General features: G+C 48.5%; 1 protein-coding gene across 1 annotated transcript in view; it reads right to left on the bottom strand.

Annotated features, from left to right (window-relative positions):
- Positions 1-6,403: 6,403 nt before the first annotated feature.
- DPYSL3 (dihydropyrimidinase like 3) overlaps positions 6,404-18,116 on the bottom strand; it is a 59,377-nt gene continuing 47,664 nt past the window's right edge. The window contains exons 9-14 of the mRNA XM_080804455.1: positions 17,480-17,636; positions 16,665-16,806; positions 14,966-15,136; positions 13,552-13,731; positions 11,052-11,214; positions 6,404-9,702 (exon numbers count right to left, since the gene is read on the bottom strand). Of these exons, the coding sequence (XP_080660581.1) occupies positions 9,614-9,702; positions 11,052-11,214; positions 13,552-13,731; positions 14,966-15,136; positions 16,665-16,806; positions 17,480-17,636 (902 nt within the window). The 3' untranslated portion in view covers positions 6,404-9,613. The remainder of the gene's footprint in view (positions 9,703-11,051; positions 11,215-13,551; positions 13,732-14,965; positions 15,137-16,664; positions 16,807-17,479; positions 17,637-18,116) is intronic.

The raw sequence follows: 18,116 nt of genomic DNA, 5'->3' as shown, positions 1-18,116 counted from the left end.
GTAAGCCTTGGTTCAACAGCAGCCCAGAGGATGATGGATGCTTCAGCCAGACTTACCTGCAGAGCCTTAACTGATTTTTTTTAACATTTTCTAATTTTTTCTCACATCAAAAATGATACATATCGATAACAGAAAGATTGAAAAATTCAGAAGCCTTTTCCCCCCTGTATGAGATTTCAAAAACTGCAATAGGTAAGTTAGCTTAGCATCAAGTTTCGGTCTCAGGGAAGGACAGAGGAATGGGACCAAAACACTTAAATTTGGTGACACGTTTAAGATGGTTTCCTTGTGTCATGCTGCTTTATAAATTGTGGGGTCTAATTCTGTCATTTCAAAGCTTAAATCTCTTCTTTTTCTTTTCAACGATAAGTCCTGGTTGTTTTTCTTTTTTCTTTTCTCTTTTAAGAGTAAAAAGGGACTTTAATAGAAGACCGGCTAATCTAGCCTTGGAACAAACCAAAGACCCCCAAGAGGAGAATGGTCAGAATAAGAAGTGAAGTCCTCCGCATCTTCTGCTTGGGACCTCTCCTGCCACCTCAGGCCAGGAATTGCTGACAGTAGTTCTCACCTCTCCACACCTCACACACCTTAGAAAATGTGTACGAACGCCTTTGCGAGGAGGCAGCATGACAGAGACAGAGAGTTCCGGGTCTCCTGGGACCTCGTTTCACCACGAATTAACTACGTTGCCTTGAGCAAGTCACTTCCTCTATGGTCTTTGCTTTGGGTCATTCACCTAAATGAGAGGGTTATACAAGAGGAGCTCTGTTCTCCCTTTCTACTGTTACCATTCTGTTTTTCCACACAGCCTTTATCTTTATTTTAAAAGGAATATTTAGATGTAGATTTATTTTTCCACTCATTCTAACTACACTGTGACAAATGGGCAAATGGACAATGATGGGTGGCTGATGACTGTGTGAGGCTCTTCAGAGCTAGGAAATTTCTTAGAGGGGTCAGAGTGCCCCCATCTGACTGAGGAGAGAGAAGGAATTCAATCAGGAAGCAATGAATGGGAGCGGATTAGAAGTAAGATTTCTGAGGCCTTCCAGCGGCGTTCTGGAATCAGCACACCCTGTCAGCTCGAGTCAGCCAGCAAGAGCCCAGTGAGCACGTCCTTCCCATGCCCTGGACAGAGACGTGAAGCTGGGCAGCTGAAACTGGTCATGACTGGCAAATATTGGTGATATTTACACCACAGAAATGGGCAAATGCTTCAAATCAGGGCTCCCCACCCTCCCAGCCCCCATAAGCCAGTTGTAAAGCAGTTATCAGCATATCGCTCACCTCCTAGCCTTGAGAGTGAATTGTCCGCTTACCAGAGACCCTGTCTGGAGAGATCAGAGAATCTTACCATCACACTGAGACCATGTCCACCTTTTAGTAATCAAGCTCTCCCTTACCTGTACAGGGGTTACAGTCTGAGTAGAATGGGAGGGGAATTTGGGAGAGAGGAAAATTTACACTTGGAAACCCCTTTAAATTACCCACACCGTGGTGGGAATCTTTTCTCAGCGAAGCCCAGTGCAGTGAGCCACCTTCCAGTAATGAAGCAAATCACCATGAGGGGGGTTTGTTTTGATTCTGTCTTTTATTTCTGGTCTCATTTTTGGCCAGTATCAGATGAACCAAAATGTGTTTCCGATTATACATGCCTTTATAGACTGGAATAAGAGAACTAGGAGATGTAGTCAGGCCACCTAAACCTCGTCCTTACAGACAGTCAGGGCCTTACCAATATAGCAGAAAGCAGGCAACAGGGAAGAGCAGACCGAGAAACCATGCAGAAGTAACAGATCCCACACCTGCCACACCAGATATCCAAGGAGGGAAGCAGCACTCGGGCAATTAAACATGGGTAGGAAGCCAATGCTGGATTTTAACTTGGCCTCCAGGATTTCCTCCTCACTGAGTTAACAGGCCCAGAATTTCTGGCAGAGCTGTGAATAGTGTGTCTCTACTTTAAGAGCAACCACATTTTTGTTAAGAATTAAAACCAGCTCTTTCCTTCTGTTTGACTTTTTTCTTTCCCCTACATTTCCCACATATTATTTTTCCCGTGCTGTTTTGCTTTTCTCCAAAAGCTACAAACTATGCACTGGGTCCGACTCCATTTCTGATTATGTATGGAAAGAGCAAGGGGAAGGTGACCAGGTTCTGTTCCAGGCTGGTCACTCCAGGAGTGTCAGGGGCCACTGGCGTGGTTTACCATCTTGCATCTTCCATGTGTTTTGCCTCAAGTCCTGATGTGCTGTGGACATGTCTCTCCAATCACCTGGTCCCTCCTCTTGCTGTGACCTTGTGTGTATCATCAAGGAAAGACTTCAGGAAACACTTGCCACAGGGCCATGGGATCAGGAGGCTCTGCATGGGGAAGGGAGCTGGCCGTCTGTGCCATTTCACATCTGTACAATGTGTAACAGGACAGGAACCCCGTAACATCTATGTAGTGTGAGCCCCTAGTTTTTATGTCCAGTGAGTTCCTGCTGTGCCCGAGGCACCTCTGTGGACATTCAGGAACTGTGGACACACCAACTAGACAGCACAGCCTCAGAGTGGTAAGATGGATTTTCAGTCCCAATCAGGTTACAGACCCACAATGTGTTTCCAGTTAGAATGAGAAAGAACCATATCGAAAGCGCCCAACAGTTGACTGTCAGCATCTCCCACCACCACCCATTTTCAACATTAGAACAAAAAGGTTTCCAGAAACCAAAAGGAGGCCTAAGTCTGTACCATGATTGCTAGATGTTGGTATTAGCTGCTTTGGTTTTATTCCGTAACTTGGGCCCAAAGTTACTACCCGAACCAGACGGAACATGTCTCAGCAATGAGATGTGTGACAAGCAAGGCTCGGGGCTCAGAATTTTAGAAAACAGGCTGAGTATTGCCACCCTTTGCCTGGTATTCTCCCATCTCCTTCTAATTGCTTCCTCCCTTCTCAGAGCCCCTGGAAAGTCTAGAAAAGTCTAAGCAAGTTCAGAAATATCCAGGTTATAACAACTCTTACACTGCAGCTGGGTCACCCACCCCCTGGCATTGTGACCCCCTTCCCAGTGGCTGGGGTGTGAGAGGGCATGCCAGCCCTGCGACCCTGCCCATGCCCCGAACTCCATTAAATACTCCGCTAATGGCTGACACATCTCAAGGGCAGTCCTGGTTCTGGCTGGGATCATTGCTAGGACAGCAATAAGTGTCCAGCCGCACAAAGCCCTGCTAAGTGAATTATGGTCATTAATTCGTAGTGAAGCTTCTTGTGATGGGAAAGTTTGAACCGGAAACTAGTGGGCTGTAGATCATCATAGCTTCTCTAGATTGGATGGGCAAGTACATAGCTCGGGAGAAAGAATGCTGATAGAGCTGGGAGGAAGCAGTCTTGCTGCTTTCCACGGTACAGTCATGCTAAACCTTTTGTTCACCAGCCGGACGAAAAGGCAAAGGTGTGCAACACATCGTGTTTGTTTCAGTAGCCAGTTGTGCCTGCCTTGTCTACACAACATCGTTTCCCACTGTCCTCCTGCAACTGCTCTTTCTTACAAGCTCAGTGTGTCTGACTGATGTTAAATGCTGAGGTTCAAAATCCAAACTTCAGTGATCCACGCTGTTGTGAACAGGAAGCCACTTGGTGGGAAGCATGTGCTTCTGTCGCTAGAATGTAAATGTGCCTTGGTGTATTAAAATGTCTTCTGTATACAGTAAGCCACTGGTGCTTCTCAGCTGTGTCACTGTTTTTCCTGGAGGTAGGGCTGTAGGTGCCCAAAGTTACTTCTTCCTACTTCCATTTCCCACTGTGAGCACCGTCCTTGACCAGGGACATGATGGTATTAGAGATGATGTCCTAGAACGGTGGAATACAGCGTAATTTAACTGATCCACCAATACAGAAACTAAAAGCCTGACCCCTTGAGCATTCGCACATCAGGGAGCACAGCCAGAGTTCCAGATTTTGCCTTCTGCTCTGATCTTGTCCATGACAGCCCATGCCCCTCTTTTACAGCACTGTGCGTTGCTACCCTTCGGTATCTTCGTCCTGTCCCATTCCAGGATGTTCCAAATCTGGGACAGGAGGGTCACAGGCAGCTCTGGATCCTTGTAGCTGGAACAACTCCCCCTTAGGCCCACAGAAGCTAAGTGGCCAGTAGGCCAGCTGGTTCCCTGGGCTTGTCCTGAAATCAGTAGGCTCTTGTAAGTCATGTGGGCTCTGAAGTCCTAAATGCTGAGTGACCTGTTGTCCAGGCCATGTCAGGTGCCCTGTTTTGTTCCCAGTAGCGAACTGAGTACTTGGCAAAATCCAGAACTCTTGATTCTAAAGAGTCCCGGCCTTAAGTATGTGATCTCATTTTAGTCAATTGCTTTGGCCCTTCCATCCCCCATGTCCTACTCATGGTTGGTATCCCTTTTGTGATGGTTTGATGGTAGCAGAGCTGATTCTAGGAAGTTCTTTTTCTCTCTTTTTCAAAGAGAGACCTTTATATGCCTGTTCAGTGCTCTCATCCCCCACCTGGTCAGGTGTGACTCCGCCCCAAACAGTTCTAGCCCACAGACATGTGAAACTCACTATGTCTGTTTCACATAGTGATTTTTAAACATGGTTTCATCTCTTTGTAAACCCTGCAACCTGAGTTCACTTTAGTTAAGCTCTGCCCATGCCCTTAAACCCACTCTAATCCTAAGCAGAGCTCAGTTGCTGCCTTGGTCCCGAGCTGGGACAGGTATTTCACCAATCCCGAGTTCAAGCTGCAAACTGACTCTGTGGGTCAAACCTTGAACCTCAAACTGAAATAATTATGTGCTGAAAGTAGCTTTTGATGTTTTCTAAGCTTCGGTGTTAAAAGCTATCATCATTCCAGGCTCCTGTACCGACACACTGTTCTACAGAAGGGTTTGTGACACATACAAGCAATGAATAAGAAAACAGCATTTTCTGATCCCCATCTCTACCTGCTCCAACCTACACACAGGCTCTTCACTCAGCAAAACACTCAGGCCCTGCAGGCTTGAGAAAGGTACCATGGCCGTCTGCTGGTTTTGCCACCCGGTATCTAAATCTGGTATCATAAATTGGTTGTTTTGGGGGTGATCCCGAGTTCCTCAGGCTTCACGTGGCTCTGGGGCTAGGCACATGACCAGATGGGGCTCATGAGTCTCAGCGTCCTGGCCAGGGTGCCTAGCCCTGCGGTGAACACAGGTCCCAGGCCAGGCCAACAGGAATGGGTCTCTGGTTGTAACTAGTGAGGGAGCCTCTCTCCTTCCCCTGAGTTGCTAGGCAGGCAAAATGAAAACCTGGGGACGCCGATGGCCAGTTCTGTTCCCATAGCCAAAAGTTTTCCAAAGAAGCACTTACTGAAAGCAAGCGGGGCTAAGAGATTAAGAGAAACCACATTCTAGACCCTGCTATGATTCAGTCAACCTAATTGTATCCCTTAAGTTCTCATTACACCAGACTTTAAAATACCCTTTTCAAAAAATTTTTGTGCATACAGTAATCTGCCATTTGCAATGAGAAGTATCCCGTACAATACAGAAGTGGATCCCAAAGAGAGTTTGGCATAATAGGTTCACTGGAATGTTTAAGGAGGATATAAAAGGGTTCCGCAGCCAAAAAAAAGTTTGAGAACCTTCAACAGGATAAATTCCGAAAGGCTTAGAAGATTTCTCATAGCTTTTAACTTGATGATAGGACCTCACATCTGTCAGAGTAGCTTAGTAAATAATCCTTTCCAACACTCCTATACCACTTGGGATCAATATGTCAAAGAATATACATTTGAGGGGTGCCTGGGTGGCTCAGTCAGTTAAGTCTTTGGCTCGAGTCCTGATCCCAGAGTCCTGGGTTCAAGCCCAGAAGTTGGGCACCCTGCTCAGTGGGGAGTCTGCTTCTCCCTCTCCCTAGACACCCCACCCAACACCCCACCCATGCTCTCTCTCTGGCTCTCTCTCAAAAAATAAATAAAATCTTAAAAACAACAACAGAAAGAATGTAGTTTGAAAAATATATATATACACCTTGGAAAATGTTTAGTTTGAATTTTCTCAAAGTCCAGACTTTTAGGGAGAAGCAGAAAATCTTTTAAGGGGATGACAAAAAATGAAAAGATGCAAGAAACCCTTTCAGGATCTGTACCAGACTCAGACAGACTTTATCTCAAATGACGATGCATTTTACATGAGACAATCCCCAGAAAAAACTGCAGTTACTCTAAGTTTCAATAACAGTCACCAAACTCGGTGTGCAAAACAAAACTCAACCTCAACTGGTAAGACAGAAACCCCCCAAATTTCCTCAGGAAACCTCTTGTTGTCATCAAATCTGCCCCCCTCATCAACCATGTCAGTTTTATTGTCCAGTTTTGATACTGTAGGTGAAACAACACGTCGCATACATAAGAATGACCACATCTGTAGTTTCATAGTTATTTTAATAACCAGGTGTACATTAACAGTCACTTGATGAACTTTTCTTTAATCTCAGCTAAACTCAAAACACAGTTTTCTTCACGGTTCAAACCAAACAGCTCTTCACGTTCCAGAGCTACCTCACAGCTACCACAGATCACAGGGAGATTTACGGTCTGTTCATATTCACCAGACACAGAACTGAACACCCACACACCGTTTTCCAAAGAGGGAACTTGTACAATGAATGCTGGCTGCCCGGGACAGCCCAGGGGTATATCTGGGACTAAAGCTGGAGTTTTCCAAGGGGGGAAGGCCTGGGAAGCTTGTGGCTAGAACCAAAGTTGGGGGTTCATCTGCCCTGTTGGGAAGGGCCTCTCATGTTGAGTGTAAGTCCAGGCTTAGGATTAAGGCCTTTGCCGCAGAGCATGACTCTGGGTGTAGGCATGAGGAAAAAGGCCAAAGGGTGACTGGTCTTTGAAGAAAATCCATTTTCAGGATGACTACAACACTGCCATTTTTAGAAAACAGAAATAGAAGAAACACCTCTATGGGGTTGGCTGATTTAACAATTCCACAAATACCTTCTCAACTGCCCAAGGTTATGGCCATCCCAGAGAGAACCCCAGTGGACTGCCATCTGGGTAAGGAATGACATGAGAAGGTTGGGAGGGGGGCAGTAAGCCAAGGGCATCCTTAGGGGCCAGGCCAACAGACGAGAAGGCAAAAGAAAGCTTGGGCAGGAGAAGGAGGTCCAGCAAGCCCTCCCGCACATGGATGAGATGCCACAAATTTTGTGAGAGCTGTGACTTGCATCATGTTCTCTTCCTAAACCCTTCTATAGGGAGGGCTCTTTGATGCATCTTATGGAATAGGACACATTTGAATATAAATTTCAACTTAAGTAACAAGGTACAAGAAATCAAAGTCAAGAAAAGAGAGGGAGTTTTCTTGCAATTCTTAGGAATCTCTATGCTTGGGAAGTTACTTGTAGTAAGTGAAGAAAGGGAGGCTTTCCCAGATCATGTTGCCCATCGGGAAGGCATTAGCGGTGGTTTCTACAGCATGAAAAGCTTGTGTCGGATATGAAGTTCTGGTTGAATGCTTCATTCAGCAGTCCCAGTGCAGTGCAGATGACCAATGTGGCCATGAAAGACTTACTGTAATGGCACAGAGAGGTCATGGAGGGAGGAGCTGGACTCTGGCTAGGAAGCAGGAGTAGACAGTCCCCAAGAGGACGCGCCCACTAGTTTTTTGTCTTTTCCTCCACCTGGTGGTTGTGACTGGTACTGCAACACATCCCTGCAGAACGGCCCAGCCACTGAGGTATATAATGTACATGCTTCAGATCTGACAATCTCCCTCTGCCTGCAAAACTGTCATTCTGAGTTCTACGACAGGCCCCCAAATCTTCAGAGTTATCAATCAAGAGCTACATGCTCCCCTTAAGTTTGCTTTAAAATAAAGGCACCATGAAAAAGCCTTAAAAATAGCAAGATTCCTTATTACGAGAAATGATTGTTTTCATAGTAATTAGATGGTTAGGGGAAATCTTCTTTCTTGGCTATTTCCAAATACCTTTTTAGCCACGCACTGTTCCTTTTTCTCTAGTCTTCAGCTTATGAAAACTGCTGTCAGAGAGAATGGCTTCTACTGAGCACCTGAAAGGTGTCTGAGGCCTGCTCTTTTTCTTCCAAGTACCTAGTACACACAGTTAAGGGTCCTACCAGCCGGATCCCCCAAGCACAGATATCTGATCCCAGGGTGAATGTACTTTTTCAGCTCTGGGCCGTAGTTCTACAAATCCTCATCTGGCTCAGAGAACTTTCCCCAACATTGAATTTTCAGAAGTGGCAGGATGGGAAAACAGACACTGAGCTCCACTTCCATTCTGGGCCACATCACACAAGGCTGCATGTCACTGCCACTCACCTTGGGATGCTTTATAAGGAAACAAAAAGCTCCCCCAGAGAATGTACTAAAGGTAAGGGAGACAGATGGTTCAGGGCTGAAAAAGCAGACCCATGGCCCCAGAATATTCTCCCCCAGCTCCACAGACTAGCTTTCCCAAATGCTTGCTTGGCTCCCGTCTCAAATGAGATCAACTGTTGGGAGCAAAACTTCGAGAACACCTAAGCACTTAAGTTTTCAAACAAAAAATCCTATTCAATCACCAATGTGCCTGAATCTTGAGACGGAAAGAGTACACCACTGACCAGCAGCGAGAGAAGCCCTTCCTGGGGCCCTACCTCGGCTCGTCCTAACTTGGGACACCGGACACATGCTGCTCTTCCCGGATCGGTTCACAAAGCCAAGAGAATGCGAGGTGATCTCCAACACGTGGTTAGAGGAAGGGGTGTGGGCATGGCTGCCCTCGCCCCGAGGGCCTGTGTGTGCTCCCAGCTGCTGCCTTTGAAAGAGCACCAAAGAGGCAGGCAGGACAGAGGAGAAGATTAGTTTCCGCTCTCCTCGCTTCCTTCCCAGCCCAGGAAAGAGAATTTGAAAGCAACACTGAGAAAGAGGCCCCACCAAAGTCTGGCACGATCAAGCAGGTGAAAGTAATGGTTGGGTTTTGGTGTTTTAATAAAATGTTCAAAAGAATAAAATCTAGGAGGGATGTAACAAAGTCTGGAACCTGAAGACTGCCTGCCTTCTCCACAGACCCTAGGGACCGTGAGGAAGAATGGTTGCCCCAAGTAGCCATCTTCCATGGAAATAAACATGCTTCATTGACACAATACACAAGCCCCCTTATGCTCCCCCACCCACCTGCCTCCCCCATCCATCCCACCCCAGCCCCTCTGAGCCTTCCGCCTCACTCTGGGCTCCCACCACCTCCTCACCCCAAATGACCATGTCCCTTTATTGATTTTCCTGACATCCCAGCTTTGTCTGTCCCCTTGTCGTAAAATGCAGCACTACACACGCTCTCAACACTATATAGCAGACTTTTACCTTAGTAGCCTGTCTGATTGCATGCATGTAAATGCGGGGAGGCAGGGTCAAACCAATCAAAGCTATGCATGAACAGAAAACAAAGCAATATTCGTAAAGCTAGGCAAGCGAGTGTAGCATTGGAGAAACATAAGGCTTGAGGCTTATTGATTCTTTAGATCGCAACCGTTTGGATTCGCTTTCCTTCTTAAATATTGGTGTACCATTTTGGCTTCAAAAAAATCTCTTCTTGCTTCTGCCCCTCTCTTTGGGGAGGGGTCGCTTAACTCAGGGACGTGATGTTAGAACGGCCTCCGGGGGGTGCCACGATGCGCTTGCTGGCCGAGCGGACCCCCTCATCCACTTGGGTGCCTGCAGTCAGCAATGCATTCCCAGGAAGAGAAAAGGGAGAGCGGGTGAGGACAAGAAAGAAACCGGACTCATTTTCAGAGCATCAGATGGCAAGCGCCTTCCTGGCCTCATCTCCCAAGAAACTTCCATTCTAGTCTGTCAAGCATTCCAGGCGTTTTGTATCCACCCTCTTGGGGAACACCCATCTGCACGGAGAAGAGCCAGGCTCTCACCTAGATACCTTCAGACCCTCAGCATCATTAAGAACAATAAAAAAAACAAGGCCAATGATCTGAGAAACAGCTGCTCACATTCCCCGCGACAAGCAATGTTTCAAGTGCCCCTCGGACACCTCACTTGATCCTCACCACTTTCCTATGAGGGAGCTACTGGGATTGTTCCCATTGAACAGAGGCAGTAACTGAGGCTGTGAGAGCTTGGGGAACCTGTCCCAGGTCTCACAACCTGGCCCAGGGATGCTCAGGCCCCTGCACGAAAGGAAGAATTCACATGTGTCACGTCCATTCACAGAGGAGCAGCCAACACGTTAGGGAGCAATTCAAACGGCCAAAAAAACTGACAAAAGTCACTTGCGATAATCATAATGTGACTGTGGCAACGCTGCCTCAAAACTTGCAGCCTTTTCCTTCTGCCTTCCTCCCCATCCCCTCGACTCTTTCTGGCTTCCGTCATTCCTTGCTCCTCTTCTCTTCCTTCCCTAGATCCACTCCTCTTTACCTCTCCCTGTACCTTCCGGTGGTCTTGCTTCCCTCACACTGAAATTATTCATCGTAGAGACACATATCGACATTCACTGTTCCCCCTTTGAAGACGACTGGTTATGGAGCAACTGGGTAATTATTTTCTATTAATATCAGTTCTTAAAGCGAAGTCGAGATGAAAGGTCCGGCCAGCCCGGGCTAAGTATTTACTCGAAGGCAGCTCAGGTTAGCACTGTCACCTTCAGGAGGAGAGGGTGGGGAGAGTAAAAACGCCGGGTTCGAAGAAGCCCCTGCAATCCAAGCTCTCTTTTTATTCTGGGCACACAGAGATGGGACAACACCAGGCACAGCTCCCACGGTCTCACATGGCAAGTCACCATTAATTCCTCATGGGAAGCCTCTCGCCCCCACCTCAGCAGGTTGTGATCTCTAAGCAGGACTGGTCATCCTTCTAACCTGATTTTTAACCTCAACGAACCTTATCCTGCCTTCTCACCGGGACGCCTTTTTGACTGGGCAAAGCTTCCTGCTGGCCCCAACCACTGTCTCCCAGACCGTGGTCCGGGCTCAGGCTCCCTCCCAGATCACCAGCCAGGTTGGAGCACCCGCTTCTCCTCCCTTGGCCCAGGGGCCCCACGCCCCACTCACCGGACAGGCTGAATCCTGACTGATGGAGGTTCCTCACCGGTGGGTTGGGCCGCGTGGGGGAGCCCCGGGTGGAGCCCGCGGGGGTGCCCCCTTTGGGTGTGGTGGTCAGGTCAAACACCGGCCCGTCGTACAGGCCCCTGGGGACGGCGTGCAGGTCTGCCATCTGCAGCAGAGAAAGCCCATCACCCTTGATTCTGTCAACAGTTACCGTCTGTGCTTGGTAGCAGAGGTAAGTCAGGGGATTCAGGGTGTGGTGGGAGCCAGAAAATAATAAAAACAATAGGGTCATTTTGAGGAAAGGAGAAGACGCAGACAATAAAGGGGGTGCGGGGATAGTGACAGCGGAAGAGGTCACGGAAGTTCTCTCAGTAGGTGAGCTTCCCTCTGAAGGAATAAAGGAGACTTTTGTGGGGCGGGGCGGAGGGAAGGGGGGGACCACGAGGGACGGAGGAGCGGGGTGGAAGGCAGCGTTCCCCAGCAGAGGAAGCTACACACGGAAGGACCGCCTACAGACCCGGAAGCAGAGGGAGCCGGAAGGGCAGCGGATTGGGCCAAGGTCCTGAGATCTGGCGGGAGCTCCACCCACACGCCCCTCACCTCAGAGCAGAGCTGGCAAACCGCAAGGTTCTGCAGTCTGACCCCTGGCCTCTCGCTGTGGCTGTGAACCTGTCCTGGGACTGGGGAACCAGCCAGCACCCACGCCCCCTGGGCATGCTCGGGGCTAGGCCTGGTGTAGGGAGCGGGGAATGAGGGTCACCCGAAACACAGTGCCTGCCCCAGAGGGGCCCACGGTCTGTCAGACACGCGCTGATGGGCGGTCCTCGGCCCGGTCCGACCCCTGGCGGCCAGAGGAGGCCGGCAGGACAGGGCAGCTCACGGTAAGACGCCGGGGACGTCTGCCACAGAGCCTGCCCTCCCCTCCGGGGGCAACTCGGGTGCAGGCACAGGGCCGACCCTCATCACGTTTTCAGATGCGCATGACTCAGGTGGGACCCTGTCTCTGGCCGTGTTCCCCAAACACCTTGGCCAGTAACTCTAGATCATCGTTTCTCTGGGTGCAGGATCTAAGTCGCTTGAATGGAAATAAAGGCCTGGCGTATACGGGAGGCTTGGGATCCATTCTCTTCTCTAGAAGGCTACAAGCAGAGTGTGGAATGAAACTCCGTACCGCCGAACTTTAAAGGATCACTCATAAAGAGAGTAGGATGGGTACAGGGATTCAAAACACTGTCCTAAGGGGCACCTGGGTGGCTCAGTCAGTTAAGCATGTGCCTTGGACTCAGATCATGAGCTCAAGGTCCTGGGATGGGAGCACCGAGTCAGGCTCCCTGCTCAGCGGGAGGTCTGCTTCTCCCTCTTCCTCTGCGCGCACGCACTCTCTCTCTCTCAAATAAAATCTTTAAAATAAATAAAATAAAAATAAATAAAACGCTGTCATAAAATAAGCAAGCGTAGGCTACAGGGATATTCAGACTAAAGGACAAATGCCCCTGGAAACAGACACACGCCCTAAGAGACCATGCACCTCCTTCAGTGAGGGCTAGGGGAGCAGAATAGAGCTGGCCGGGTGACATCAGAGAGAGAGTCTGGCCGCCAGCAGGAAGACACCGGTTCCCATAGGCGGAGCTTGCAACCGCCTCCTCCCTAGGACCACACTCAAAAGGCTGGATGGCCAGTCACTGGGATCACTGGGCGTCTGGGAGTGGCTTGGGTGCATAGGTATGGAGTTTCTGTGAGTGTCCCGAGCCTCCCAGGCTCGCCATCACTATGACTAAAGACTCATTCTCCCAGCTGCTGGGTGCTGGCGCATCCCATGTGGACCGCTGAGCGTATGCCTTCCAACAGATAAGGTTGGGCCCAGGGATCAAACCCCACCCCCATCCTGGGATTGGTCTAACCCTATTCTGTGGATCCCTAGTCTTACTGGAAGAGACCTTGTGGTTGGTGTGGGGGTAGCAGGGGGCTCTGAAAAAACAGACTTCTGGGCCTCACCCCTATTATCAAGTAGAGCACTCTGTAACATGTAGATAGATACATAAACACACAAATATGCGTCTGCCTATCTATCTATCTATCTATCTATCTGCCTATCAACAAAATTAGGGATATAAACAAGATTTTATGTGAACCACAGAACTAGCTAAAAGGATCATAAACATTTGCCCTGTGGAGCAACACTGGACGGAAGAAATGAGACTGGGAGGTGGGGGGTAGGTGTGGGCTGCTAATTCTCCCTGTAAGCCTTCAAGAGTTATTTTTTTTTTTACTATATGAACATTATTTTAAATTATTAAATTTTGAAAAAGGTTTCTTGGGCCAAAAAAGTTTTGGAGGCCCTCTTTTCCTAGACCATGAAATCTGTGTGTATCTTGGGAAGAGATCACCGCTGTGAATTTCTCTAGGTGGGTGCAGGACATGCAGACCCCTCCGGATCTCATGCTGGAATGGGGCACAGGCCCCTTCCCCTGCACCCCCACCCCAGGCTCAGCCAGCTTCTCACCTTCCTCCGGGCTTTAATGCGCTTGTAGACATAGTCAGAGAACGGGCTGCAGGGGATGAAGCGGCCAGCCCCCTGGGTCACGTGCAGGTTGCCGTCTTCCAGCATGATCTTGCCCTGGCAAATGACCACCAGAGGGGCCCCGCGCAGCTCCAGCCCTTCAAAGATGTTATACTCCGCAGCCTAGAGACAGGGCGAGGGGCAAAGCCATGAGTGTGGGCACAGAATGGTGAGGGGAGGAACACAGTTTTCCTGGGCTGGGGACCCAGTCTTCAGCCTCAGTATAATGGACGCCCCAGGAAGGCCAAGAAAGGCTTCCAATGCTCCCTGTAAGCTCTGGTGGGTAGAAGCCCCAGGAGAGAGATGGCTGCTAAGTAGAGACGGGACTTCCCAGCAAAGAGAAGCATCAATCTTTAGAAAGGCCCTGGTGTGGATGTACATTTTGTCACTGGCGGTGTTCAAAGAGAAGCTCGGGCATTATCAGGGATGCTGCGTTTGACACTCCCCTACAAGCTGGGTGAGGTCCATGACCCTTAGGTCTCCACTAGCCCAAAAGGAAATGATGTGATGTGACATGATGTTTAAACAGAAGCCATCTCCACCAAAAATAGGATTTCCCTCTCTTGCCTCCATTTATTCACCAAGTGCAAGGCATTACTGCAAAGCATCAAGGACATTGGTTTGGAGTCTATAATCCAGAGCTGTGTGGGTCTGAATCCTAACTTCACCATTTACTCACTGTGTGAATGACTGAATCTCTCTGCACCCCTGTTTCCTCCTTGATACAATGCAGGTGGTAACAGTGCCTACCTCTTGGGGACAAATACAGAGATTCAGTGAATGAAAATCTCACTGCCCGAAACATAAATTCTTTAAAAATATGAGCTATTTTTACCAACACGGATTAAGCCCTTTCCCTTAGGGACTGGGCTTTAATTATCCTCCGCACGAAACTCCTCATGAGGAAGTTGTCCGGGCTGCTGACCAATTTTTTTCACGTTCTCTCTCCTTCTCGGTGCAGGGGGGAATCCCTACCTTCCCTGGCCTCCTGGGGTAAGGTCAAGCACAGAGGTGGCTTGGGTCAGTGCAGTGTGAGAGGAAGTGCCCTATACCACTTCTCTTAGGAAAGCTCTCTGAGCCAGGACTCCAGGGACCAGGATCTGGCCCCCGCCTCAGCGATCATGGCGGAAGGGGCTGGTGTAGACATGGCGCCTCCTTGCAAAGGAACTGTGCTGGGAGCAGCCCCCTGCGGACCCATCTGTGACCTGCTGAGGTATGATGTCACTGAGAATTGGGTACGGTTTGTGATCCATCCTGGTCTTGCTGGCCTGGGACAAGGGGCAGATACACATCTCTCCTGACCAGGTCCCACACGCGCCCTGTCCATGCTGCTCTTCTCCTGCCATGCCAGCCTTACCGATTGGTGGCTCTTGGCGGAGACGATCTTCACCGCGTCCGGATCCCAGATCACCAGGTCGCTGTCAGAACCCACAGATATTCTCCCCTTTCGGGGATACAGGTTGAAGATCTTGGCGGCATTGGTGCTTGTCACAGCCACGAACTGGTTTTCATCCATTTTCCCAGTGGCCTAGGGGAATACCAAAAAAAATCAGCACCGGGCTCCTGCATTCGGAGCACAGTGACCACAGGGGCCAGAAACTTGCACACCGGCCTAAGGAGACGACCACAGACCCCACCCACAAGCTGCCCAGTGGCTGCGGCTCACCTGTGACTTCCAAAGGCAGTTAGAGTTCCTGGCGTGCACGTTTCTTCTGGATATGTGCACACACTTACTTCTTTGCCCCTCTAATTCCAAAAAGAATTACAGAGTTCCCAGTAAAATTAAATGTGGTTACGAGCCCATTTTTTAGACATTTGTTTGTATTTGCGTGGTCACAGGATAAAATATGGAAGAGCCTCCCATAAATGATAATAATGGTTATTTAATCCTGGGTTGTCAAATTATGATGGATTTTTGTCTTCTTTTGTGTGTGTGCTTTTCTGTCCTTTCCAAGTGCTCTTTTAATGAGAATGATTCATGTGGGTAATTAGAAAATATATATCTTATTTTCAACAATTCCAGAGTGTACCTACTATATACATTCATACATACATATATATATGTGTGTGTATACACACACACACACACACATACAGTGTTTAAGAAAAAACAAAACTTAAGTATGTGAGAGAGGAGACAAAAATATTTATACTCTCCCTCTTTACAAAACAAAAAGCCTGGATAAGGAAAAAAGAATTTAATTTCAAATTTAACTTTGAGCTTCCTAAGAGCCAAGATGAGAAGGGAAGAAATTTGGTGGCTTACACTGTGTAGATGAGTGAAGCATGAGTTCATATGCAATATATGTGTCTCAGAAATAAGTGTCCCTAGAGTTTTTAAAATAAAAGAGAAGGGGAGTGCCTGGCTGGCTCTGTCGGTGGAGCATGTAACTCCTGCTCTCAAGGTTGTGAGTTCGAGCCCCATGTTGGGTGTAGAGATTACTTAAAAATAAGATCTTTTAAAAAAATGATAAAAAAAAAAGAGAGAGAGAGAGAGAAGGAAGTGATCAACTTACTAATGAGTTAACTATTATTTTTACTAAAACCTTTGGACAGCCTTCATTTGCATGGCTATTTCTTTTGTCAGCTTCTGTCATGTTACTAAAATAAAATCAGGCCTACCATTAGAAGACACTGGTCAACAATCACTTGTACACCTGGATGACCACACACTCAGGGAAAGGCATCCTCGATGAGCAAGCTGACTTCAGTCTCTTAGGCACATACCCCTTGCTTACCATTTCAAGGGGTTCTATCCAGCCCTTTCAGAAGAGGTGATAACGCTCTCCAGAAAAGAATCTTAATTCACTCTTAAGTACAGATCATTCACGCCATCAGTTGAAGGGTCTGAATGCATGGTTCCTAGTTCTTAACAGTCTAGAGAAGAAAGTCTCCTCAGATTCTCAAGGTTTATCCCCCTAGAAGTGACATTCCTAAACCGCTTGAGACATGCGGTTCCAGAAACATCTCAGCAGGTGTGAGGGCTCACCTACAAAGACGCAATGGCAAGAGGGTCTGATCTGGCCCTGGCCCCCATCCATGACCTTGATCCTTACCACAGCCTTGTCCCAGATGACAGACATCCGCTCTTCCACACCATTGGTGCCCTCGGGGATGGCTGTGAAGTTGTCCTTCCCAATCGCCTTCTGGGCAGTGCTGAAGGTGCAGTGGGCACTCCCGGAGAGCTGCAGGTCTCCACTGGCAAAGGAAGAGAGCTCCATGTAAACTGGAGAGGTGGCACAGAGGCCACCAGGGACAAGCAGCGAGCATCTAAGGTCAGCATTTGGGATGCCAAGACTTGAGTTTAGGATCTTTTGTGTACTTCTTGCCAGCTGCGTGAGCACAAGTGAGTTCATTCCCTCCCTGGGGCTTACAGTTAGCCCATCGGGAAAATGAGGGGGTGGGGTGAGATCACCTCTGGGTAACAAAATAAAAGGGACCCGAATGAGTAATGGGACTAACCCTATATTTCCTGGCCAGGGGTGGGCAGCTACCAATGAGTCTCCCTTTAATTTCAGTTAGGTGCTGTTCAAAATTAGGCCCTACATGATCTGACCCTCTGTTGCTTAACCTGTAAAATGGAGATGACAGTCCCTCACTCATATAGTTGTCGTGAGGATCAATGAGATTCTGTGTGTCATCTCATCCCAGTGCTGGGCACGTGACATGTGTTAACTACAATGGTCATTATTAACATGGTTATTGTTAGTAATGTGCAAACTATGATGGGGGAGAGCCTGTTGTTCCCCACGTGGTTCTCCTCACCACGGACTCTAGTCTAGCTGTGGATGGGCTGCTCCCGTCCTCATCCCCCTCCCCGGGTCCCACGAGGTTTCCACACGATCATGCCACTTTTCATCCCCACACCCACCTGGCCAGCAAGGAGTTGATGTAGTCAGGAGTGGTCGGATCAGGGCTCAGAGGCGGGGATGTCACAAAGGCAGCTGCCTTAGCCCAGTTCTTGCTCCAGTAATGTGTCCCATCTGTGCCAAGGCTGGCGGTGATGGGCTCACCAAAGACCACATTTCCTGCAAGGGTAGGAAACAGGCGATGGGTTATTGTAGGCGATGGTTATAGGAAACAGGCGTCTGTGCTGCTTCGGGCCTGACTCAGGTTATCACAGCCCCTAGCCCTCCTCCTCAAGGCTTGTGGCTTTGAAGTCAGCCAGGCCTGGGGTCAAGTCCATGGGCCCACCTTTTCTAAGCCTCTGCTGTTCTATCTGCTAAACATGAACAATGTCAGATCCCCTAGTTCACAAGACGCCATCGGTTATAAGATGCAGCTTTAAGCCCCAGTTTGAGGCAAATTAAGATTTGAGGCAAAACAAAAAATGTATACTGATTCTAAGATTCACTGACATTTCGTAAATATGAAAATGTGGACCAGGTCTCTCCTGGAACAGATGAAATAAGACCATGTCTACTTCTCAGGATCCTGAAAATGAAGGGATCAGGCACATACAAAGTGTCTGGCACATAAGAGATGCTCGGTGACTATGATTTTCTTGC

Source organism: Martes martes, assembly GCF_963455335.1.
Source record: "Martes martes genome assembly, chromosome: 5".
In the NCBI taxonomy this organism is placed as follows: Eukaryota; Metazoa; Chordata; class Mammalia; order Carnivora; family Mustelidae; genus Martes; species Martes martes.
This window is presented reverse-complemented; position numbering and strand designations above follow the sequence as displayed.